This window comes from Vulpes lagopus, chromosome 8, assembly GCF_018345385.1.
Source record: "Vulpes lagopus strain Blue_001 chromosome 8, ASM1834538v1, whole genome shotgun sequence".
NCBI lineage: Eukaryota > Metazoa > Chordata > Mammalia > Carnivora > Canidae > Vulpes > Vulpes lagopus.
Window position 1 is genome coordinate 85,901,556 of NC_054831.1, and position 25,657 is coordinate 85,927,212.

Consider the following 25,657-nt stretch of genomic DNA (forward strand, 5'->3'; position numbering starts at 1 on the left):
TTCTAAAATTTAAGTAGATTAAGGCATAAGAAGGGAAGATAATTTCTAGTCTCTGAAGAGAAAGAGTCAAGGCACAAAGTCAGCAGCCTGAGTCCCAGGGACTGCTTAGTTCTGATCAGTAACAGCTTCTAAGTGCCCCCAGAATGGAAAGGAGGTCCTATGTAGCACAGTATTCCCCAACTGCAGTAATGAGCTAATGGCCCCCGGAGTCCCACAGCTGAAGCCATCATTTCCCCAGGAATTCCTGTTGTAGGCCTCTCTCAATGAAGACCACAAACAGGAAATGGAGGACAGGGAGTTGCCTGACATCCTGGAATAAGTTCTTAAAAAGGGCAGGTGGGAGTGAGTAAGTGAGCTAGAAAAAAGGACCTTGGGAAAATACTGTTGAGAACACAGCCTGGCTCAAAAGAGCGTGCAGGGCTTTAAGATTCTGTAGGACTGGAAGATTCAGGCTGCTTTATACAGCCACTCCACCTAACCTTCATTCTCACACCCTGACTCAGGACCACATATTACTCTGCCTGAGATGAAGCCTGAGGTGTTTGTCCCTATCCTACAGGTAACACCCTCCATAATCTCATACTTCCCTTAAGTAACCCAAGTACTTTATGACTAAGAAGGAACACATGAGAAAGGTGGAAAAAGTGGAAACATGCTGAGAAATCTGGGGATCCAAGTCACCAGTGGCTTCTACTCACTTAAATGGAGCAGTACCAATGTGTGAGCTTATCCATCTCCATGAAGAGAGATAAAAGGCAGTACACATAATACAGGTGAGCAAAGAATCACAGGTTTAAAAAAAGGGGTGGAGGGGACTCTAATACCAATATAGTTCTGATATAACAGAGCCTTTGGGGAAGAGTCCTAGATCTGCCTAGCTTACCTAAAAGCTCTGAACACTTAGTGGTAAGATCCCCAGGAAATAACAACAAACTTTCTGTGATGCTAACATAGCTATGAAATCATCAAATCCTCCCAGCATATAATAAGCCATGTCTTAAAGCTCTACATGAGCTCTCTGATTCTGAGGAAAGGACACAGCAAGAAGGCCCAATCATGTGCTGCTAATTTAAGAAGCTGCCCATGTGGAATATTTCTACTTTATGTTTCCCACAGCTATAATATACATGAGGGAAAAATTCAGCACCTCAAAGCCATTTGCAGGTATACACTATAGGAGAAAAAAACCAGGTTCCTATCACTAACTTCCCGGCCAAAACAAATACCCAGCTGCTAAGTCCCACAGAACTAGATCACCATAGATGTGCTGGTTTTAAGGAGAGACTGAACAAATTGGCAGAAATGGATTAACCTGAAAGACATGAACAAAGGCAAACTCAATTCCAAAAGGACAAAAATCAAATGCTAAGAGTTAGGAAGAAGGGAGCAAGTAGAAGTCTGAAAGGGTGGCAGAAAAGCACTTTTAGAAATCTGGGCACTTCTCAAAACATTTGATCACTTAAGTGAGTGTCTCACACAGTTTCCCAACATACCCAGGACAGTGACTCAGTACAGGAGTGCTCAAGAAGAGGTCAGTCAGGGATGGGAGTGAGGGTGGGCTGGAAGGATAGGCAAAGGGCAGTAAAAGCTGGAGGGCAGGAGAAAAAGCATCAAAATAAGGCACTAGGTGTACAACTTTTGCCTTTCTTAAAAGAAAGCCATCAGAATATAACTAAGATCCACACACTGCAACTGGCTGACATATTTTTAAATTCTCTTTTAATGTGTAAGTTCCCCTCCATCTCATTTTTCCCTTGAGATTTATTTGTTGAAGAAATCAGGACAGGGCACTGGTGAAAAGCAAACTGCTGGCCTAGTACCATAGCAGTCCCTAGAAGCAGGCACCTCTGAACAGGCCTGCCTTCCCCAAAATGCTAGTTTCTGAATCTAACAGATCAGGGATCAAATTCTGGCCTGGTATTGACTTGCTAAGAGATATTAATAAACAAAAGACATATTAATTCTGTACTTCCAATTTCTCAGTTATAAAATGAAGATACCACCTATTAGGCAGCACTGTTACAATGACTGGAAAGAACAGATAAAGAGCTCCTACCACTCACAGCATCTGATATCAAACAGATATTCTTGAATCAGACTGAGAAGGCAAAATACCTTCATCTTTTTCTAGGTGCATGTAACAGTTTTAATCTCTGCTGTGTCTCATCTAAATCCTGTGTCTCATCTAAATACCATTTCTAAGGTATTTTCTGTAACAAAGAATCCTTGAAACACCCTCCATTTTAGTCAGGGTCCTGGGAGGCGAAATAACAGGGTAACAGGGTAAGAAACTAACAAAGAGAACACATGCAATAAATACCCAGCCCCCAGCCTGAGTCTGCCATGGCAGCAGCTGGTTTCCTTCGTCATATTGCTGTTTTTTTCCCCTTCTTTGTTCCTAAGGTGGAAGCCAGGAAAGGGTGGGGAAAGCGGGAGGGGGGATGAGGAGGGGTGGGGAATGAGGGCAGCACCGTCATCAGTTACTGAAAGTCACCTGATATTCTCCTCCAATCCCTAGTCTCTGACCTCACATTGTGGAACCTGAGCCAAAATAGCTCAACTGCGCACACCCCGTGGCTGAAAAGAAAAATGCAAGCAGAGTAAGAATGGAAGCAGAAGAAAGGGGGTCACTTTTCTTTGAAGGATTTCAGCAGTTCTTTCCAAGAGGAATTTTAAACACACACACACATAACATCTCACTTCTAATCTAACAGATAGCAAAGGAAAGAATAAGACTCTAAAAACCTAGTTCAGATTACTGTAGGATCTCAGGAAGGAGGAAAGATTCCATCCCATCTTGCAAGCATACATAGGGCTACCAGTGCCCTTCTGTTGTATAACTGGGGTTCCCTCACCCAAAGATGTTACAGAAGAACTCTTAAAAGCTTTTAAAATTGGAACCTGATTTTTCAAAGATAAGCAGGCTAAGAGTATAACACAGAATGAAGCACAGATATTGTTACCTATCCTGTAGAGCTGGATATTAGCATTCTGCTTTGTAAATATTCATTTCTTAGGTCCAAGCACTTTGAAACACACCCCCATTTTTAAAAAAAGATTTTATTCATTTATTCATGAGAGGGAGGAAGGCAGAGGCAGAGGCAGAAGCAGGCTCCCCAGGTGGAGCAGAGAGTCTGATGTGGAGCCCTATCCCAGGACCGTGAGATCACAACCTGAGCTGAAAGCAGACGCCTAACTGACTGAACCTCCCAGGTGCCCCTAAAGACCTTTTTCAAGCTGGCAAACTCTCTTAACCCTTCTGTTCTTCCTAGTTAAAAAAAAAAATAAAAAATAAGATGACCACGTTATAGAGAAATTGAAAGAAATCTAGCACCATACTATACTAGCATACATAGCATATACTATACCATACTAGCAATACTATAATTGCTATAGTATTTTTTAGGGAATAAGGTATATTCCCTTCTAATCTTTTACTTCTGCATTTTTTTCTGTAAACACAATTGCAATAAGGGTTGTACATAATAGTTTCCAGCTTTTCCTGCCTAGCACTGTGTCCTCCTGAGCATTCTTTCAAGTTGCTCTGAAAGGTAATGTGCCGGAATTCTAAAACAGTACAGTTAGAGTGTACTAAGTTCTGGAGCAGTTATCTCCAGAGCAAAAACTGAGAAGGAAGCAAGAAAAAAATGAGGTAGGTCATCCCTTTCCTTTAAAGACCATATCCCTCTCTGGAGTAGCTCCTCTGTGCTAGTGATACAAAGCTCTAATCCTGCTCATGAATATAATGCTCCAGAATTGTTAAATGTCTGGAAGGGCTCAGACCAGAACTTTCCAAGTCTCTCTTCTCTTGACCACAATGGCTGGAAGGCTCCAGGAGGAAATGCTATACATTTAGAGTTGGTGTCTTCAATCATTTATTACATAAAAGAGTTTGCAGGGAAAATAGGGAGAATGAGAGGATACACAGACATGCTAAGTTTTTGCAACTACCATTTCAAAAAAAGGAATATTACTTTATTTTTTTTTTTAAGATTTTATTTATTTATTCATGAGAATACACAGAGAGGAGAGAGAGAGAGAGAGGCAGAGACACAGGCAGAGGGAGAAGCAGGCTCCATGCCGGGAGCCTGACATGGGACTCGATCCCGGGACTCTAGGATCATGCCCTGGGCCAAAGGCAGGCACTAAACCACTGAGCCACCCAGGGATCCCCAAGAAACTAATAAAATTAAAAATAGAGTTACTCTACAACCCAGCAGTTGCACTGCTGGGGATTTACCCCAAAGATCCAGATGCAGTGAAATGCCAGAACATCTGCACCCCAATGTTTATAGTAGCAATGTCCACAATAGCCAAACTGCGGAAGGAGCCTCAGTGTCCATCGAAAGATGAATGGATAAAGAAGATGTGGTATATGTATACAATGGAATATTACTCAGCCATTAGAAATGACAAATACCCACTTCAACGTGGGTTGCTTCAACGTGGATGGAACTGGAGGGTATTATGCTGAGTGAAATAAATCCATCAGAGAAGGACAAACATTATATAGTCTCATTCATTTGGGAAATATAAAAAATAGTGAAAGGGAATAAATAGGAAAGGAGAGAAAATGAGTGAAAATATCAGTGAGGGTGACAAAACATGAGAGACACCTAACTCTGGGAAACGAACAAGGGGTAGTGGAAAGGGAGGTGAGCGAGGGGTTGGGATGACTGGGTGACAGGCACTGAGGGGCACTTAACAGGCTGAGCACTGGGTGATATGCTATATGTTGGCAAACTGAAATCCAATAAAAATAATTTTAAAAAGAGAGAAAATGAATGAATGAGAATCTGACTCCAGTGACATTTATAAATAACCAGAGAAAGTTCTAAAATTTTTCAAAAAGGAGTTGGTAGATCTGTGCGATATATGTATTGTCCTTCTAGGGGCTGTATATTTCGTTGTATATAACTGTGTGTGTTTACAAAAATCATTATTAGTTTGGAGGTAGACCTCAGGTTTCTTTTCACCATTGTGAACTATTTTAAATGGAAGAGCCATCTTTAACAAATAAATAACTATCCCCCTTATCCACTGCAAATTAAAAACAATATTCAAATTTAAAAAAAAAGAAACTGGGGATCCCTGGGTGGCTCAGCGGTTTGGTACCTGCCTTTGGCCCAGGGCGTGATCCTGGAGTCCCGGGATCAAGTCCCATGTCGGGCTCCCAGCATGGAGCCTGCTTCTCCCTCTGCCTGTGTCTCTGCCTCTCTCTCTCTCTCTCTCTATGTCTACCATGCATAAATAAATAAAATATTTTAAAAAAAATAAAAATAAAAATTAAAAAAAAGAAACTAATAAAATGGTGACCTCTAAGGATAAGGAGGGGAAGGATGGGATGGGTGAACCCCAGGGTGGTAATGAGACTTCTTTTTACCATCTTGACTTCTCAACTACCTAGATTACTCCTAGATTACTTTTTTTTAAAAAAGATTTTACTTATTTATTTATTCATGAGAGACACAGAAAGAGAGAGAGAGAGAAAGGCAGAGACACAGGCAGAGGGAGAAGCAGGCTCCATGCAGGGAGCCTGACACGGGACTCGATCCCGGGTCTCTGGGATCACACCCTGTGCCGCAGGCGACGCTAAACTGCTGCGCCACCAGGGCTGCCCACCTAGATTACTTATGCAGAAAAAAACAGGTAACAGAGAAGCAAAAAGCCCCAGAGGAATCATCCTATGGTGGAGACATCCTGAGTACTCCCTGAAAACTGGTCTATAATCTTATGTTTACAGGAAAACTGGTACCATATTTGCAGAAAATTAATTCCTGAAGCATATGAGGGATGATGCTGAGAACAGTGCTGCTCCCTTGAGGCAGATCCTTTGGGCTCCAGCAAGTAGCAGTCTAGGAGCACTGGATCACCCACTCTCCTGCTTATCCCAAAGTCCAGCTCTACTCTTGACATTTCCTAGAGATCCCATTCCTCCTCCTCAACACATTTCCGATCCCTACTCTGCATGGTAAGCAAGAATAAGAGTTACATTACATCTATACCTTTAAGCTCCTGAGGTGCCTGGGTAGCTCAGTTGGTTAAGCATCTACCTTCAGCTCAGGGCATGATCCCAGGGTCCTGGGAGGGAGCCCCACATTGGGCTTTCTGCGGGGAGCCTGCTTCTCCCTCTCCTTTCCACTTGTGCTCTTTCTGTCTCTCTCAAATACATAAATAATTTAAAAAAAAAAAAAAAAACAGAACTAGCAAAACAAGCTCTTATGTAATCCTTACACTAAAGTTGGAAATTAGCAATAGAAACAGACATGTAAATGTAGGGACTGGGCAGCCCGGGTGGCACAGCGGTTTGGCACAGCCTGCAGCCTGAGGTGTGATCCTGGAGACCTGGGATCGAGTCCCATGTCGGGCTCCCTGCATGGAGCCTGCTTCTCCCTCTGCCTGTGTCTCTGCCTCTCAGTCTCTCTCTCTCTCTCTCTGAATAAAAAAATAAATCTTTAAAAAAATTTTTTCTTAAAAAAAAATGTAGGGACTAAGTGTAAGATGAGAAGTTTAGACAATAGTGATACCCTTATGTTTGGTTGAAGCCTCAGACAAGGCCATTTAAAAGGACATTTTTGTCAGATACCAAATCTGAAATTCAGCAGGTAATGCTGGATGATACTTGGGTACCATAGGCACACACAAGTCTGAATAGAGGCTCTAAAACTGGGATTAACTTGGGATAATTAGGAGTTAACAAATGATACAAAAGGGTTGACAATAAAAACCTTTCTGCACCAGCAAACTCTACCCAAGGTAGGTCTGGGGAATTCTTTCAAGGAAATAAATTCAGTATACTGTCTCTGGGAAGTTATGAGTATATAATCAGCGGTTAGTTCTGCTATGTGCTTCAAGTAGCTATTCAGTAGAGACAGAGATGGGATTAAGAATATGAATATCATGGGGTTACAAATATGTATATAATGAACTACCAAGCTGGTAAAAAATAATTTTCTATTTAAGCTAAATAGAAAGGCTATACTTTCATGAAGGCTAAAAGGAAGGCTATGCTTTCATGAAGTTATCAGAGTAAAACAAAAATGAAAACATTCTCCAGCCTCTGTGTCCTCCAAAAAACACAAATGTTGCTCCTATTAAAGATACTAGCTACAAGGGGAAAAGATCCTTTTGCAGAATAGCAAGCCTCGGCTTTCTGTCTTTATTTTACTGATGAGTCCTCCAAAGGAATTTCCTGACAGATAGAGGGCAGCATACCAAGCAGTTTGTATTGGAAAACAACAGAGGTGGTCACTCTCTAACATGACTGTATCATTCCCCTACGTAACAATGACACATCTAAAACAGAAGAGATCCATGTGCCATCTGGTGGCGAAAAGGAGAAAGTGCACACTGCAGATACATAAATTCCCCCAGTTTAGAAGGAATTAAAGTTTAATTATCTTTATCTGATGACACCCTCCCTAAATCCCCACCAGTAAGTCTTCTGTGGAAACTAAACCTGCAACCTTCATGCAAAAGTTCTACAGTTTTGCATTAGTATAGCTCTATACCCCCAAATACTAGTTGTAAACAAGCAGCAATTTCTAATGACAGACACCTCAGTGCAGGGAAAAAGAATGAAACTCAGACCAAAACAAAGAAAACTAATACAAGAGGTATATTTTAGCAATCAAAGGAGTTTGAGATGATGACTAAATAACGCCAAAGAAAGCGTATGCAAGCAAAAAGAAAAAAAATATATATATAATAAGACCAGAAGTTTCAAATTGAGAGGTATCTTTAGGTTAATCTGTCTCATTTTACAGATGAGGAGTCAAGGTACGAAGGAAAATTTCTGGTGCAATCTCATTAGTGGTCAGATTAAAACAAACCATCAGTTTCCCCTATCAGATGTTACAATAAGTAATTTTTTATTTTTGATGGAAGGGGAAATTGGTACAATCCTATACCCAGCAATGTAGGTCCAGAAATTTTGTTTCTAAGAATCTACCGTGCAGAAATGCAAGAATACAGAGATAAATATGATTTTTCCTGCAGCACTGCTTATAATGTAAAAAACTGGTAACTTCTCAGTAAGGGATCAACTGTATAAATTTATATTATGCATTTGATAAAACACAATTATCCATCAGGGCGGCACCTGGGTGGCTCAGCTAGGTTAAGCAACTGACTCAATTTCAGCTCAGGTCATGATCTCACGGTCTTGCAATCAAGCTCTTCCCTCAGGCTCCACACTTGGTGGAGAGTCTGCTTGAGATTCTATTTTCCTCTTCCTTTCTCCCCTATGCTCACTCTCTCTCCAAAATAAATAAATCTTAAAAAAAAAAAAAAAAAGAATACAACTATCCATTAGAAATAATGAGGTTTATCTGTATGTAATGATATTAAGAGATGCTGAGCCATGTTAAGCAAAATGCAGAACAGTATCTACCACTTGGGATTACAAAGATTACATTAAGATATGTGTATACTGGGACGCCTGGGAGGCTCAGTGGTTGAGCATCTGCCTTCAGCTCAAGGCATGATCCTGGAGTCCCAGAATAGAGTCTTGCATCTGGGCTCCCCAAGTGTAGCCAGCTGTTCCCTCTGCCTATATCTCTGCCTCTCTTTGTGTCTCTCATGAATAAACAAAATCTTAAAAAATAAAAAAAGATATGTGTATACTCTCATATTTCTGTAGTTTTATCTTTAAATCCTCTTAAGTTTCCAGTAAGGCTCTATGAAAATTTCCCACATTTTCCCACCTGAACTACAAAGAGAAGAGGATTTTGCCTGTTCCTTTATTAGAATAACACACGCAGGTGTAAAGTATGTTAACCATGGTAACTCCAACGCAAGGTGAAGATTTTTTAATTTTATATTTTTAGTGTATTCTATGCACATGTTGAAAAGAAGGCATCATGACAAACAACAAAGAGGACATCTACACCAGCCCAAGTCCACTGCATGAGAGAGCGAGAAGAAAAGTAATGCTGAGGGAAAGACAGGTCTCTATTAGAGCAACAAGGTGGGTTGATGTCATAGGAGATTTTGCTAGTAATGGACCACAGAATTCCAGAGGATAGAGAATGGGTTTCAGGCACTCAAGTAGGATCAGAGGAGGAGACTGAATAGGATACACAGAAACCCATACAGGAATTCGAGTATAGGAGAGGAGGGTGACCTGGAGGTCTGGGGCTCCTATGGGGAGTAATATAAACCAAGATAAATAGCCTAATATTAGATACAGTGAATTCAAGGCAAATAGTGATAGAAAGGTTGGGAGTAGGGATCCCTGGGTGGCGCAGCGGTTTGGCGCCTGCCTTTGGCCCAGGGCGCGATCCTGGAGACCGGGATCGAATCCCACGTCAGGCCCCCGGTGCATGGAGCCTGCTTCTCCCTCTGCCTATGTCTCTGCCTCTCTCTCTCTCTGTATGACTACATAAATAAATAATAAAAAAAGAGTATGTATTCATTTATAACAATGAGCTCTTTCACCTCAGTATGAAAAGAAACATATTTTTGAAAAAAAAAAAAAAAAAAGAAAGGTTGGGAGTAGAGAGGGTATGTGAGAGGGATAGTTTAGGTTATTTTTTATACCCCTGATGATGGGGAGAGGACAACCCAAGTGTGCAGGGCTCCTCATAACTCCAAATGATAGGAAGAGATTTAAGTTTTTAATTTTAATTATTATTTTTTTTTTTTAGAGAGAGAGAAACGAAGAAAGCATACATGAGGAGATGAGGAGAGAAGGGCACAGGGAGAGGAAGAGGGAGAATCTTAAGCAAGCTCCATGCTAGGCATTTGGATCTCATGACCCTGAGATCACGATCTGAGCCAAAATCAAGATTCAGATGCTTAACCCAGGCACCCCAGATTTAGGTTTTTTAAATCACAAGCATGTATCATCTGATATTATGGAACTTCCCAAGTACTTTGCGCTAACAGTCTGATCCTACTTAGAACCAAGAAAATAAATAATTAAAAGACAACAATCTCGGGGCACCCAGGTGGCTTCTCCCTCTCCCTATGCCCTTTCCCCTCCACTCCCTGGTTCGTGCTCTCTCTCAAATAGATATCTTAAAAAAAAAAAAAAAAAAAAAAAAAAGACAACAATCCCAAAAAATATTCACTTGAATAGCACCTTGGGTCCTAATCCTATACACTTGAGAGGAACTGAATCCTATACACTAAGGAACTGAAGAACAGACATCTTTCTGTCAAAAAGACTCACTGAATAATGTAGAGCATGCTGAGTCTTGTTTCTAGGGGTTACAAAGTCTTGTTTCTAGGAGTTACAGTTGAAGGAACTAAAGAGATTCACTTGGACATTTCCTGATGAAGATCCAATTGAAGGAGTGTCACCTAGTAGACAGAGAGGATCACAGGAAAAAGACCTTTCACAATCTAGGGGGAAAGAAGGGATAGCTTCCCCACCACAGGTTCCTCTTAAAGCCTGAACCAAGAAAGTTCTGGGAGAGCAAAAGACGGCTGTTGCCAATAGTTCTGACTTGTGGGACAATAGCACAAATCTTGGGAACCTGATGCACAGTCAAATCCTAACTAGAATACTGTTATTGTTTATAAAATTCTAAGCTCTTGGTCAATACCTTATTTTTTATTTTAGCCAGTTCTTTCTGAATCACTGCTGAAAACAAATTGGAGAACTGTTCTGATTCAGTTTCCATAATGTACCTCACACTTTAACAGGGAGAGGGGGTCTAACACTACATGTTGTCCAATGCGCACCTACTCAGCGTAATTAGCTTATGGATCTCATGAGCCCAAAAGGTTTTTGGAAGCAAGGAATAAACCTAAAAAGGAAACTGCCACTGTACTCAGGACAACAGTTACCACTTCTCACACAGTTTCAAGAGATACTGCTTTTCATGCGATCATGTCATCAACACAAGGGAGTAAGGAAAGCTGAATGAAAAACTCGTTATCTTATTCAAAGAAATAATGACCTGAGGTCACCGCAGTGAAGAAAATGCTCCCTAGGAAAAGACTGAAAAAAAAAAAAAAATTAGCATGTTCCCAAGGAATTCAAGAGAGACAACAAAGACATTATGATAAAAGGTTCCTTGCTGATCACCAAAAGGAGGGTGAAAAAATGAAAAGAACTAGAAGTTTTATAGTACTGCCCATCAAGTCTGAATTCAAAATATTCCCTGGCAAGGAATAAACTGAGTAAATTCATGATTAATATGGGAAGACCAGAGTTCAAAAACAAGAGACTAATCCTTAAGAGAGAAAGTGTAAGAGAATCTGTAGTATACATCTGAGGACTGGTTCCTCATTCTGGGCTCTTCTCTTAGTAAAAAGGCTCACATCTTCCTGAACCATAATGATGCAGGGGCAAGAGACCCTTGATTACAGGAGGCAGATGTAAAGTATGAGGTGGGTATTTTCTTTAACGTCCATTCCTGGAGTAGGTATACAGGAAGTTTTGGCTATCAGTAAAACATAAGGAATACAGCCATATCTAACAAATAATAGACACTTGTGTTTAGCAAGTGAGAGAGGAAATAATGCAATGTTATGAAAACCTAGTGTCCAAATAACTTCCTCATCAAGCCTGGGAACTACTGGCTTGTAATCACCTAAGTAAGACTTTCACTGTACTACATAAGCAGGTCTTATTTCTCCAACTAGATTCGTTTTGCTATAGTTGAATATACTAGAATCAGAATATGTCTCCTCTTTTTTACCTCTAAATATCCAGCATTTCACCTACTTTCCCTAATCTGCTGTTCCTTTCTTGTACTAAGAGTCACTGCCAGGTACTAAGAAGTACCTGAATGAAGTGGTTGCAAAAGCCAGCATATCCTCTTTTTTCATCTTCTGTCTGGGTCTAAGCTTCCAAAAGTTTTCAGGACAGGGACATATGCTTCTGGGAAGCAGAGGGCTGGAGTAAGGACTCTGGAATCACACACTCCATGCATGGTCTGAATCCTGGTTTTGGCACCTATTATATAGCCTTGTAAAAGTTATTCACGCTGTATCTCTAATTCTTTATCTGAAGGACAGAATACTTATGGAATGGTAAAATTAAATGATTTACTATCATTTAATTATATCATCAATATTAAGACTATGAATAAGAGACTTAGTAACTGAAATTGGTTACTTACTTGAAAAACAATTAAGGATGAAGATCTCCTGAAATTTTATACTGGACATGTTTAAAGTACCAGGAACAAAAGAAACCTTGCTTTCATATTGAGGAGATGTGGGTCTTCTGAGTGCTCACCTCTGAAGTTGCTAGAACTTGAATTTCTCTACCTGATAAAAGCTTTAAGAAACTCAAAGTTTTTTTTACTTAAGTGTTTTTGGGTATGTTGTGAGCAAGGGGGTTATTTGGGAAGTCTGCACTGAGTTTGCCAGCCTGAACACCAAGAGAAGGAAGTTCAAAACTGCATCAGGAAAGACAAAGGCAAATTAGTTACCACGATTACAGTGGTAATTACACATGGCATCAGGTCCCTACACAGCACTTCTGGCTGCTACCTGAGGCCTCTGTGTATGGTATTTAAGACAACCATTTCGTTCCCAAGAGACACGTTCAATAAGCCCCAATATTCAAACACCTCTTGTACCACCACAGAATAACACACTAACTCAAAGGAAAAGAAAGCAGGTAGAGAGAAGAAAAAAAGTAAAACAGGTAGCATTAAAGTCGGTAAAATATTAAAAATCCAAAGAAGAAATAATTTTTGAAGGGGGGAGGTAGTTCTTTTTCAGGACGAAATGAATGAAAATATAGACGTAGCAAGGGCGACAAGCAGCAGGCAAGTTCTGATGTGCTGAGTGCTGCAAGTAGCTCAGAAACAGGTAAACAAATACTCAGGATTATATTTGACAGAGAAAAAAAACAAACCTCTCCCAGGCATTTCTTTAAAATCATTAAGATTTAGAATGTGTGGGAAACTGCTCATGATTTAGTAATTTTCAAGAACACATCCCCTAGTGTGTCCTAATGGAAAGAGGAAGAAATTAGTGTCAATTTAACACCTCAAAGTGCTAACTGAAGCAAAAGATAAAGACAAGCTAGAAATTTCCTCCATCACAACAGCAGCAATCTAGTAGTGCAGATTACTACCTGAAGATCAGTACTCCACTAAATTAAAATGACTAATTCACATTCATTTTTTAAAATCAGAGTAATACACAGAGTTTTCTAAGAATAATTAGAGGGGGGAGCCAAGGCCGGTAGAAAGTTAGAACCTTCCATGAAAAGAAAGTAGTTTCCAGGGCAGAATCTGAGAGCTGAAGGAACATTAAAAAATCTGGTTACTTGGGATTCCTGGGTGGCTCAACGCCTGCCTTCGGCCCAAGGCGTGATCCTGGAATCATGAGATTGAGTCCCACGTCAGGCTCCCTGCATGGAGCCTGCTTCTCCCTCTGCCTGTGTCTCTGCCTCAGTCTCTCTCTCTGTCTCTCTCTCTCTCTCTCTCTCTCTGTGTCTCTCAAGAATAAATAACTAAAATCTTAAAAAAAAAGAAATCTGGTTACACTGCTAAAAATGACAAAAGAGATATGGTCTTCTTGGGTATTTTTAAAACACTATCAATTCACAGTGGGAATAAAATGCCAAGGAAGAGCACAAAACTGCAAACCACCTAACTATAATCTCTAGTAATGCAAATGTACAGAAGAAGGGGGTGACAGGCAGGAGGAATAGGGCTGGCCAGTGTGAGTGTGCAGGGATGCTCAGAGGACAGAGATGCTCAGAGAAAGGGCCTTATGCCACAGGCCAACGTAGGTGTATATTTTGTGAACTTACAAATTAGGAAGTCATTTGATTTTGAGTTTCTCTGTCAACTAGTCTTCACTGATACACTAGAATAGCCTAAGTGGTCATTATCACAGTATTTTTCACTAAACAGGTAGAAGTAATCCCCTTGACTGAGCTTTAGTTCAGAAGATGACAGTGCTTCTAGAGTACAAGGCCACTTTGCGCTGAGTGAAGGGCAAGAGATCACACCTGGGTACAGCGATCTTACACTCTCAGATACACACACATAATTAGAGGCCACCAAAGGCACCTAGCAATGTTAGGCTCCTTAAGAGAACAAAGTGCAGCCTGGTTCCATCAGTTCACTTAAGGAAAAAAAAGAATAAATGTTTATTTACTGGGGGTAGGGAGAAGGCAGAGAGAAGAGGGGGAAATGCTCAAAAGTTGCACTTAATTTTCATCACAAGGGTTATAATATACCTCTAAGGAAACGAAGAGACACTGTAAGATGGAAATACAAAATGATTATGCTATGAATGTCATTAAATTCAAATACTGTATCCCTCAAGGAAATAACTACAAGTGCCCTGTCACAAGATAGCACAAAACCACAAGAATTAGGAAGTGAAGAAAGGAGAGGGCAAAACAGATCAGCTCTTCTAGAGCAAACGGGAAGATATGAAGGTGAAAAAGAAAAGCAAAAATTTATACCAAAAAAACAAAAAACCCACACACATGGACCAGAAGACAAGATCCCTGGATTTGGTCATTTAACCTTGGGCAAGCTACCTATTCAATTCAAACATGCTACAGAATGTAGCAAGTATATGGCAGCTTTGACCTAAACTTAAAACAACTGTCTATGCTGTCAGTTAATATCACAGTTACTGGTCCTTCTGGACTCTTTAAAAAAAGGGGGGAGGGGGCAGAAAATAAATCAATCCTCTATCTCAACTCAGTTTTCTAAGAAATTCCTTTACATCTGTTACATCTTTTGTCTAATGTTCACGATACCCAATTAATAGGCTCTTCTGTATTCTTACCTTTTGAAGCTGGAGGAGCAAAGGGCCAGGAAGAGGAAAGCATCAGATATTGGAAAGAAATGTAAGAAAGAAAAAGCATCACATATGGTTGTTATTGTAGACAGTCACTCAATCACCTAACCTGTTAAAGACTGGCCCAACCCTTATTAATTAAGTTTGTAGGTCTGGGATGGTACCTTAAAGACAGGACCAGAATCAGTTCAAGAGTATTATCAAAATGGGTCCCATAATAAGCTTCCTGTCACCTTACTCTCATTCCCCAACATGTTATAATGACAAAAAAAAAAAAAAAAAAAACCTACATGCAAAAAAAAATGGTAAAGAAAAATAACAAAATGCAACCGTTTTCTTTCCCAACCCCAGCATCCCTGGGATCCAAAAATATCTGAATTTCTTCCAAAGGGGAAAAACCACCTCTCTTCAACTCTCACCCAGGGAAAGGAATGGAATGGGAGATCCACCTAAAGGATATTCTAAGTCCTATACTGGACCTGTGCATGGAAGAGGAAGGTACTCACTCTTGGTCTGGGCAGAAAAGGTAAGAGTAAGTTTGGCGAAAAGTTCATTGTTCTCAAAGCGGTCCTCCTTCACCTTTGTCCAGAAGCAGTCCTGGGACAAGTCCTCAGCAACAAACTGTAGATACAGACAGGGTGTTCAGAGTTACTAAGCTGAGCCTTGTACTTTCCATCCTAGAAAACTGACTAAGATGCAAAAAAGGGGAGTGATGGTTCTCAGTATTGTCTCACTAGGGGAAGATTAATGTGAGACACAGAAGAGCTGTACGCTTTGTGGTAAGGTCAAGACACAGTGCTTCCACTTTTTTTATTGGTGTTATTCAAGAGCTAGATCCAATTATGCTACTTATCCTCCTTCTAACCTCAAATCCTCTAGTTTTAGAAAAATCGAGGCTTTATTTTACATCTTTCCTTGTTCTACAACATTTTTTCCCATCAATTTGGTTAACTATGACAAATTTGTTCAATTTATAAATAAATCCCTCAGCTCTTTTAACTTGGTTTCTGGAAGCAGAAGAGTGATGCAGAATCACAGGGGCCTCAATTACATAGTGGGGACAATACTGTGCCATGCAAACATATCCTCTCATTTAGCTCATTTGTAGGGGAGTGAGATAGCAGGGTGTATCCATAAATCCACCATTTTCAGATCAGCACTACTATCAGCAGCTTGCAGACTGATGAAATGACTGTTGTCAAATTCTGTGTTACTATGGCAGGGTTCTCATACCCTGAGAAAAAAAGACCAAAACATTAACTTAAGGATATGTTTAGCTTTTATAGCAGAGTATAGGGCCCAAAGAATTCTTCAAAGTGATGTCTGGCATACAGAAGATGCCTAATATGTGCTGAAGGAACATAAGCGTGAGTGGAACCTGAGAAAGATAGATGCTAGCCCTAAGAAAGGGAAGCCCTTCAATCCCTAGGTGGCTCAGTGGTTTAGTGCCTGCCTTCGGCACAGGGTGTAATCCTGGAGTCCCGGGATTGAGTCCCGGAACATGAGGCTTCCTGCATGGAGCCTGCTTCTCCCTCTGCCTATGTCTCTGCCTCTCTCTTTCCCTGTGTCTCTCATGAATAAATAAATAAAATCTGTAAGAAAAAAAAAGGGGGGGAAGCCTACCTGGGCACAAAATACAAAATAGGAAACTGAATTGGTTTCTTACTACCTATTGAGGGAAAAATGGAGAGAAATTCTCACCTTGGACCAGTTTGGCCTTCGGAGTTGCACCTCTGGCTTATAAAGCTTCTTTGGGGTTAATCCAAATGGCAGAACTGGGGCTGCAGGAGCTCCAAATCCAAAAGGCGGAGGTGGAGGCATACCCATTCCAGGAGGAGGTGGAGGAATTCCAGGACCTCCAGGAAATGGAGGGGGTGGAGGGATTCCAGGACCACCAGGAAGAGGAGGAGGAGGTGGTGGTGGCATGCCTGCTCCTCCAGGCAAAGGAGGAGGTGGGGGGATGCCAGTACCCCCGGGCAAAGGAGGAGGTGGGGGGATGCCAGTACTCCCAGGCAAAGGAGGAGGTGGGGGGATGTCAGTACTCCCAGGCAAAGGAGGAGGTGGGGGGATGCCAGTACTCCCAGGCAAAGGAGGAGGTGGGGGGATACTAGCATCCCCAGGCAAAGGAGGGGGTGGGGGGATGCCAGCACTCCCAGGCAGAGGGGTTAGGGAGATGCTACCATCCCCAGGCAAAGGAGGGGGTGGGGGGATACCAACACCCCCAGGCAAAGAAAAGGGAGGCGGTGGAGGAGGAATGGTATCATCTCCAGGAAGAGGAGCTGGGGGTGGTATACTAGGCTCCCCTGGTAAAGGAGGGGCTGGAGGTGGAATAACAATGCCAGGAGTGGGGGCAATAGTAGCATTGTTAGGAGGCGCTACAGCAGTAACTGCAGCAGAGAGAGAAGCCACTTCTTTCTTGGCATCTTCCAGTTCCTTGGACAGCTTAGCAACCTAGAGGAACAACATCAATGGAAGTATTATTCCTCAGGGACTACTGGGTTTGGGAAGGACCTAAAAAACTACTTAGTCCAGAGTTCTCATTTTACACATGAAGACACTAAAAGGAGTCAGACAGGTGAAATGATTCCCCCAAAGTCACACAGATATCTAGTGGCAGACCCAAAACTAGAACTCAGGTCTTCATGTTCTTTGTTTGGCATGCTTTGCATTAAAAAGGCAACTTCAACCTTTATGTGAAATTCTCCCTTTAATTAGAAAAAGCAAAGTTCAAGTAAATCAATTATTCTAAAGAAATAACCACATAAATGATCAAAATATCAGATACCACAGATCATTTAAATCATATTAACTGCAAAGAGAGTGTGAACATTAATCTGTTCAGAAACAGCTAAAATAAGAGAAAATTAGCAAACATATGAAGAGTTTTTTTGGATTTTACTCGTGAATTTATGAGACAACTATTAGTTTCATTTCTGGGTATTACTGTGACTTCTTTTATTCCCCGTATTGCTCATATATCCCAAATTTTCTATCGTATGTTTTGCCTCAAAATTAAAAAAAAAAAAAAGTAAATGATTTTTAAAATAAGCATCATCTAACTAGATCACCTACTGGTAGTCAAACCCTCTCCTGGAGTAAGATAATTGACTCCTGCTGTAAGACAGGCCTGTCATGAGGCTGCTGATGGCATTGGAGGTCACTCTGCCTTGCCTGCTCAGACATTACCTCTCCTGTGAGCTGAGACACCTCTGCTTCCAAGTCCTGTTTCTCTGTAGCAATCTGCTGCTTTTCAGAATCCAAGGCATCCTTTTCTCCCTGAAGATCCTGGAGCTTCTGCTCAAAGTCACTTTCCATCTTCTTCATTTCTACCTGTAGCTCATGTCGGGCTGTTAACTCTGAGTCCAGCTAAAGCAGAAAAGAATCAGGCCCCTAGTGAGCTCCCCATTCCAGCAAGAAACAGTGTTACTTCCCAAAATTCTTTGCTTTGTTCTAATTCTTTAAGGAGCTCAGTTTCCCAGGAAATGCTTGGGGAAAAAGACCACCGTAATTTTGACCTTAAAATCAAGGTTAAAGAAGGGGGAACTGGGGATCATTTCTACAAGTCTTTCTAATTTGGGGAGTTAGATTAACAAATAAAAACAACAACAACAACAACAACAACAACAAAAACAAATAAAAACAACCTAAGACAAATACTGTATGATTTCACTTAAACGTGGAATCTAAAAAACAAAACAATGGGAGGATGCCTAGTTGGCTCAGTGGTTGAGTGCCTGCCTGATCCTGGAGTCCTGGGATCGAGTCCAACATCGGGCTCCCTACATGGAGCCTGCATCTCTCTCTGCCTATGTCTCTGCCTCTCTTGGTCTCTCATGAGTAAATAAATAAATAACAAAATAAATGAACAAAAAAAGCAGAAATGAACTGACAAATACAGAGAACAAAGAGGTGTTTACCTGAGGGAAAGGGGGTAGGAGATGGGTAAAATAGGTGATGGAGAGCAGAAGGTACGGCACAGGGAATACAGTGAATGGTATCATAAGAGTGTTGTATGGTGACAGATGGTAGCTACACTCGTGGAGAGCACAGCATAATGTATAGAGTTGTCAAATCACTATGTTATGCCCCTAAAACTAACATAACATTGTGTGTCAACTGTATTTCAATTAAAAAACAAACAGGGATGCCTAAGTGGCTTAGTTGGTCAAGCATCCCACTCTTAATTTCAGCTCAGGTCATGATCTCAGGATTATGAGATTGAGCCCTACCTTGGGCTCTGTGCTCATCGCAGAGTACACTTAAGATTCTCTCCCTCTAGGGGATCCCTGGGTGGCTCAGCAGTTTAGAGGCTGCCTTCGGCCCAGGGCATGGTCCTGGATCCCCGGGATCGAGTCCCACATCAGGCTCCCTGCGTGGAGCCTGCTTCTCCCTCTACCTGTGTCTCTGCCCCTCTCCCTCTCTCTCTGCATCTCTCATGAATAAATAAATAAATAAAAAATTTAAAGATTCTCTCCCTCTCACACTCCCTTAGGCAGCACATATACTAAGATTCTCTTCCTCTCCCTTTGCTCCCTTCCCCACCCCCATCCTGCGCGCGCGCGCGCGCGCGCACACACACACACACACACACACACTACTCTCTGTTAAAAAAAACGGGGGATTGGGGAGGGACAAAAAAAAGCCCAACAAATAAACCTAAAATTTTAAAGAAATTTAACATTGTTAAGACATTTAAACCAGAGCAGCTATGGTGTACAATCCTAGCCTCTAGGAGCAAAACCCTGTCAACCACAATGGAAGTCCTTAACAAATGAAGAGGGGAAAAAAAAAAACCTGTCCCTGTTTTAGAGATAAGAAGCCTGAGATGCCAGCAAAACTGCAAGAGCTGTCACTGTTATACGTTAAGAGTCATCTGTCATTCTTGTCCTACCCAGGGGCTCAAGAACTGTACACTACTAACTCCTCAGTATCATATCCATATTAGTTTCTCCAGTGACTAAGCTACACCAGAAAGGTTTCCCCTAGGAACTGCTACTGGGTGCTGAATGCCTGCAAAATATCACAGGTAACAGTTTTACATGTCAGAAAAAAATCATAATCCTTAAAAAGTAAAAGAAAGGAAAGGGAGAAAGAAAGAAAGGCCTCAATGTTTTTGATCTCTCACACATACCTTTTTTTCCAGCTCTGTAGCTTTGGCTTCAGATTTCTCCACCTTTGTTTTATCAATCATTTGATCTGAAAAGAAGAAGTCAATAAGTGAAGCTACTATCCTCTCATCTTTCCCTCACTACCTACACCCCTTCAATATAACAAAAGGGCAGTCTTTTGTCCATTTCCTTATTTTTATTATCCTTCTTAAAATGTTCTGCGGTAAGCAAAGAAATAAATCTTTAGTTCAACATGCAATTTCTGAGCGCCTTTTATGCAGTAAGGCTACCATGCTGGGTGGCTGGGAGAGTGCCCACAAGGGGTACTTAAGAATATCCGAGACCAGCAGGAGGCAAAGATAACAGGTAAAGTCCCTTCAAAAAGTGGGGTTGGGATCCCTGGGTGGCGCAGCGGTTTGGCGCCTGCCTTTGGCCCAGGGCGCGATCCTGGAGACCCGGAATCGAATCCCACATCGGGCTCCCGGTGCATGGAGCCTGCTTCTCCCTCTGCCTGTGTCTCTGCCTCTCTCTCTCTCTCTCTCTGTGACTATCATAAAAAAAAAAAAAAAAAAAAAAAAAAGTGGGGTGATGTGTGAGCGGGGGTAAATTTTTACATTTATGAAACACTAAACCAAAGGTCTCTATATTCCTAGTATAGATGTTGGTTAACACCTAAAGATAAAAACAGAAATACCTGGAAACTAGAAAGATATCTTCTCTAAAAATTTCACTGGAAGATAAAAAAAAATGGAAGGTAGAATATGGTTTTAAGGAGCCAGACAGAAGAATATACTTACCAATCAACCCCTCAATATCAATCTGGAGGTGTCGGCACTTGAAGTCAGGATCAGCCCCATTCTTATGCAAAACTATCTGAGAAATACATTCTTCAATCAACTTATAGTACTGAGGTCTATGGAAGGAAGAGAACAAGGTTATTAGAGGAAAACCAAAATATAATTTTCAGAAGCATTCAGGATTAGGAAAAGTTAACTGCTTTCATAACAGAGGGACCTGAGAAGTGTTCCCTAAAAGACCGTCTCATAAAACTAACAGAAGTCCGCTGCCATGCTAGGAAACTCCCTCTTCTACAACAGCTATTCCATCTACTTTAGATAATCAAAACTTGTTGCCATCTACCATCTGGTGCCAATCATTTCCCATCTAAAAGTCAGACTTGATCCTTTCTGTGATAGCTAGCTGCTGAATCTCTAGTGCTAGGCAACCTGAAAGAACCTTATATGGTACCTCCCCTGATTATCATCTTTACTCCACCTTACCTCCCCTCTTCAAAAAACGAAGCACATTTTACCTTATACATTCTGACCACTTCCATAAGGATGCCATTCAGTCAGATTAAAAGGACAACTGATAACTCCTTTTATATGTGACTAAAAATGAACTGTAATCCTTGTCTTTGTCCCTTTTTTCCCCTTTAGAGACAGTCTTTGAATTTAAGGATTTTGCTCTCTCTACTTAGGCTCAAATTCAATACTTCTCACAAGTATACCATCTTACCTGGCCTCATAGTCATTTCGGACCAAGAGCAAGTGCTGCAGGATGGACAGGAAGTGTGGCTCTGCCTTTGAATCTTTCACTGTGTTTAAGAGAATCTGGAAGACATCACTGAAGTCAGTGGAAAAGAGGAAGAGGCTAAGGAAAGCATATTTTTTAGAAACCATGTTGACAGGTGGATTGCCCTACTCTTGGTAAAAGTCACAAAATGCCACTTCTAACAGTCATTTCTCTTATAAACATTACCCAAAATTTTTAGTTCCATAAACTTCCTCAGGCCAAAGGACTGGTGAGTTGGGTATACTATACATGGAGATAAGAGGATTGCCAGTACTTGGCTTGAAGATAAAGCAGTAGGCAGAAAAGATAACTGCCTACAAGTCACCTGTGTCAAATAGCAATATGCAGCCAAACTACTCCCTCTGTCAGTCTCAGGGACACTGAGAAGAAAGCAAATTACAAGCCCACTCCCCAACTTGTACATGTTCTCCAAAGGCTAGCTCTATACTTTAGTAAGCTAAGATCTCATGTTCTAGGAGGTTCATACTCATTTTGATAGTTACTTCCATGTTGAGGAATCCTCAGATCACTTTCCTCATTTCTCTGCTTCAAGTTGAGGTAAATAAAGCCGACTGCAATCAAAAGACATCTGCCTTACCTACTGAGAAGATACACAGGCTGATGCCCTGTTCTGAGTCCTCAGGGATCTACACTAAATGTCTCATATGTCTTGAACCCAGTCCATAAAAAGGATATTCCATCTCCATTCGAATGTCATCTAGCCGTCCCTTTAGGTCATAGGAATCTTCTTCTCCTTGTTCATCAAACACAGTTAGTTGCACTCTCATATCATCATTTTCAATTTCTCGAAGGTCCTGTCAATGACAAAAGTACAAGTCAGGGAACCCAGAAGTGTCCTATGCTGGCTAGAAACCCAAGCCTTTCAGCCTGGTTCTTAAATTGAAAGCTGAAGTTACACCAGAAATGACAGGGCTATCAGAGCAAGCAGGACACAGTGTGGCTGTCCTAACAAAGAGCTGAATCTCACCTGCAACACCTGATGCAGCCCCAGGCGCATCAGTTCACTTCGAATGTGAACTCGGAAGTCAAGTTCTTCTGCTGGTGTGATGAGAGCATTGATCAGCTGAAGGCAGCCCACCTAAAATGAGAAAATTCAGCAGTATGTCATTGTAGACTTCTAGAGATCCAGATTCCATTTTCTTTACATGCGTACTGATTGTAATGTAATGTAGAAAATGTAGTACAGGGGCAGCCTGGGTGGCCCAGTGGTTTAGTGCCACCTTCAGCCCAGGGGCTGATTCTGGAGATCCGGGATCAAGTCTCACGTCGGGGCTCCCTGCACGGAGCCTGCTTCTCCCTCTGCCTATGTCTCTGCATCTCTCTATCTCTCTGTGTCTCTGTGTCTCTCATGAATAAATAAATAAAAAAAAAAAAGTAAATGATTTTTAAAATAAGCATCATCTAACTAGATCACCTACTGGTAGTCAAACCCTCTCCTGGAGTAAGATAATTGACTCCTGCTGTAAGACAGGCCTGTCATGAGGCTGCTGATGGCATTGGAGGTCACTCTGCCTTGCCTGCTCAGACATTACCTCTCCTGTGAGCTGAGACACCTCTGCTTCCAAGTCCTGTTTCTCTGTAGCAATCTGCTGCTTTTCAGAATCCAAGGCATCCTTTTCTCCCTGAAGATCCTGGAGCTTCTGCTCAAAGTCACTTTCCATCTTCTTCATTTCTACCTGTAGCTCATGTCGGGCTGTTAACTCTGAGTCCAGCTAAAGCAGAAAAGAATCAGGCCCCTAGTGAGCTCCCCATTCCAGCAAGAAACAGTGTTACTTCCCAAAATTCTTTGCTTTGTTCTAATTCTTTAAGGAGCTCAGTTTCCCAGGAAATGCTTGGGGAAAAAGACCACCGTAATTTTGACCTTAAAATCAAGGTTAAAGAAGGGGGAACTGGGGATCATTTCTACAAGTCTTTCTAATTTGGGGAGTTAGATTAACAAATAAAAACAACAACAACAACAACAACAACAAAAACAAATAAAAACAACCTAAGACAAATACTGTATGATTTCACTTAAACGTGGAATCTAAAAAACAAAACAATGGGAGGATGCCTAGTTGGCTCAGTGGTTGAGTGCCTGCCTGATCCTGGAGTCCTGGGATCGAGTCCAACATCGGGCTCCCTACATGGAGCCTGCATCTCTCTCTGCCTATGTCTCTGCCTCTCTTGGTCTCTCATGAGTAAATAAATAAATAACAAAATAAATGAACAAAAAAAGCAGAAATGAACTGACAAATACAGAGAACAAAGAGGTGTTTACCTGAGGGAAAGGGGGTAGGAGATGGGTAAAATAGGTGATGGAGAGCAGAAGGTACGGCACAGGGAATACAGTGAATGGTATCATAAGAGTGTTGTATGGTGACAGATGGTAGCTACACTCGTGGAGAGCACAGCATAATGTATAGAGTTGTCAAATCACTATGTTATGCCCCTAAAACTAACATAACATTGTGTGTCAACTGTATTTCAATTAAAAAACAAACAGGGATGCCTAAGTGGCTTAGTTGGTCAAGCATCCCACTCTTAATTTCAGCTCAGGTCATGATCTCAGGATTATGAGATTGAGCCCTACCTTGGGCTCTGTGCTCATCGCAGAGTACACTTAAGATTCTCTCCCTCTAGGGGATCCCTGGGTGGCTCAGCAGTTTAGAGGCTGCCTTCGGCCCAGGGCATGGTCCTGGATCCCCGGGATCGAGTCCCACATCAGGCTCCCTGCGTGGAGCCTGCTTCTCCCTCTACCTGTGTCTCTGCCCCTCTCCCTCTCTCTCTGCATCTCTCATGAATAAATAAATAAATAAAAAATTTAAAGATTCTCTCCCTCTCACACTCCCTTAGGCAGCACATATACTAAGATTCTCTTCCTCTCCCTTTGCTCCCTTCCCCACCCCCATCCTGCACGCGCGCGCGCACGCACACACACACACACACACACACTACTCTCTGTTAAAAAAAACGGGGGATTGGGGAGGGACAAAAAAAAGCCCAACAAATAAACCTAAAATTTTAAAGAAATTTAACATTGTTAAGACATTTAAACCAGAGCAGCTATGGTGTACAATCCTAGCCTCTAGGAGCAAAACCCTGTCAACCACAATGGAAGTCCTTAACAAATGAAGAGGGGAAAAAAAAAAACCTGTCCCTGTTTTAGAGATAAGAAGCCTGAGATGCCAGCAAAACTGCAAGAGCTGTCACTGTTATACGTTAAGAGTCATCTGTCATTCTTGTCCTACCCAGGGGCTCAAGAACTGTACACTACTAACTCCTCAGTATCATATCCATATTAGTTTCTCCAGTGACTAAGCTACACCAGAAAGGTTTCCCCTAGGAACTGCTACTGGGTGCTGAATGCCTGCAAAATATCACAGGTAACAGTTTTACATGTCAGAAAAAAATCATAATCCTTAAAAAGTAAAAGAAAGGAAAGGGAGAAAGAAAGAAAGGCCTCAATGTTTTTGATCTCTCACACATACCTTTTTTTCCAGCTCTGTAGCTTTGGCTTCAGATTTCTCCACCTTTGTTTTATCAATCATTTGATCTGAAAAGAAGAAGTCAATAAGTGAAGCTACTATCCTCTCATCTTTCCCTCACTACCTACACCCCTTCAATATAACAAAAGGGCAGTCTTTTGTCCATTTCCTTATTTTTATTATCCTTCTTAAAATGTTCTGCGGTAAGCAAAGAAATAAATCTTTAGTTCAACATGCAATTTCTGAGCGCCTTTTATGCAGTAAGGCTACCATGCTGGGTGGCTGGGAGAGTGCCCACAAGGGGTACTTAAGAATATCCGAGACCAGCAGGAGGCAAAGATAACAGGTAAAGTCCCTTCAAAAAGTGGGGTTGGGATCCCTGGGTGGCGCAGCGGTTTGGCGCCTGCCTTTGGCCCAGGGCGCGATCCTGGAGACCCGGAATCGAATCCCACATCGGGCTCCCGGTGCATGGAGCCTGCTTCTCCCTCTGCCTGTGTCTCTGCCTCTCTCTCTCTCTCTCTCTGTGACTATCATAAAAAAAAAAAAAAAAAAAAAAAAGTGGGGTGATGTGTGAGCGGGGGTAAATTTTTACATTTATGAAACACTAAACCAAAGGTCTCTATATTCCTAGTATAGATGTTGGTTAACACCTAAAGATAAAAACAGAAATACCTGGAAACTAGAAAGATATCTTCTCTAAAAATTTCACTGGAAGATAAAAAAAAATGGAAGGTAGAATATGGTTTTAAGGAG

The 25,657-nt window shown here is 41.5% G+C and overlaps 1 protein-coding gene across 3 annotated transcripts in view; it reads right to left on the minus strand.

Annotated features, from left to right (window-relative positions):
• The window catches only part of DIAPH1 (diaphanous related formin 1), a 102,681-nt gene that overhangs the window by 34,680 nt on the left and 42,344 nt on the right, over positions 1-25,657 (minus strand). For all 3 annotated transcript variants that reach the window (XM_041766873.1, XM_041766874.1, XM_041766875.1), the window contains 5 exons: positions 24,908-24,972; positions 22,970-23,149; positions 16,435-17,184; positions 15,240-15,354; positions 14,722-14,730 (listed from right to left, as the gene is read on the minus strand). In XM_041766873.1, the coding sequence (XP_041622807.1) occupies positions 14,722-14,730; positions 15,240-15,354; positions 16,435-17,184; positions 22,970-23,149; positions 24,908-24,972 (1,119 nt within the window). The remainder of the gene's footprint in view (positions 1-14,721; positions 14,731-15,239; positions 15,355-16,434; positions 17,185-22,969; positions 23,150-24,907; positions 24,973-25,657) is intronic.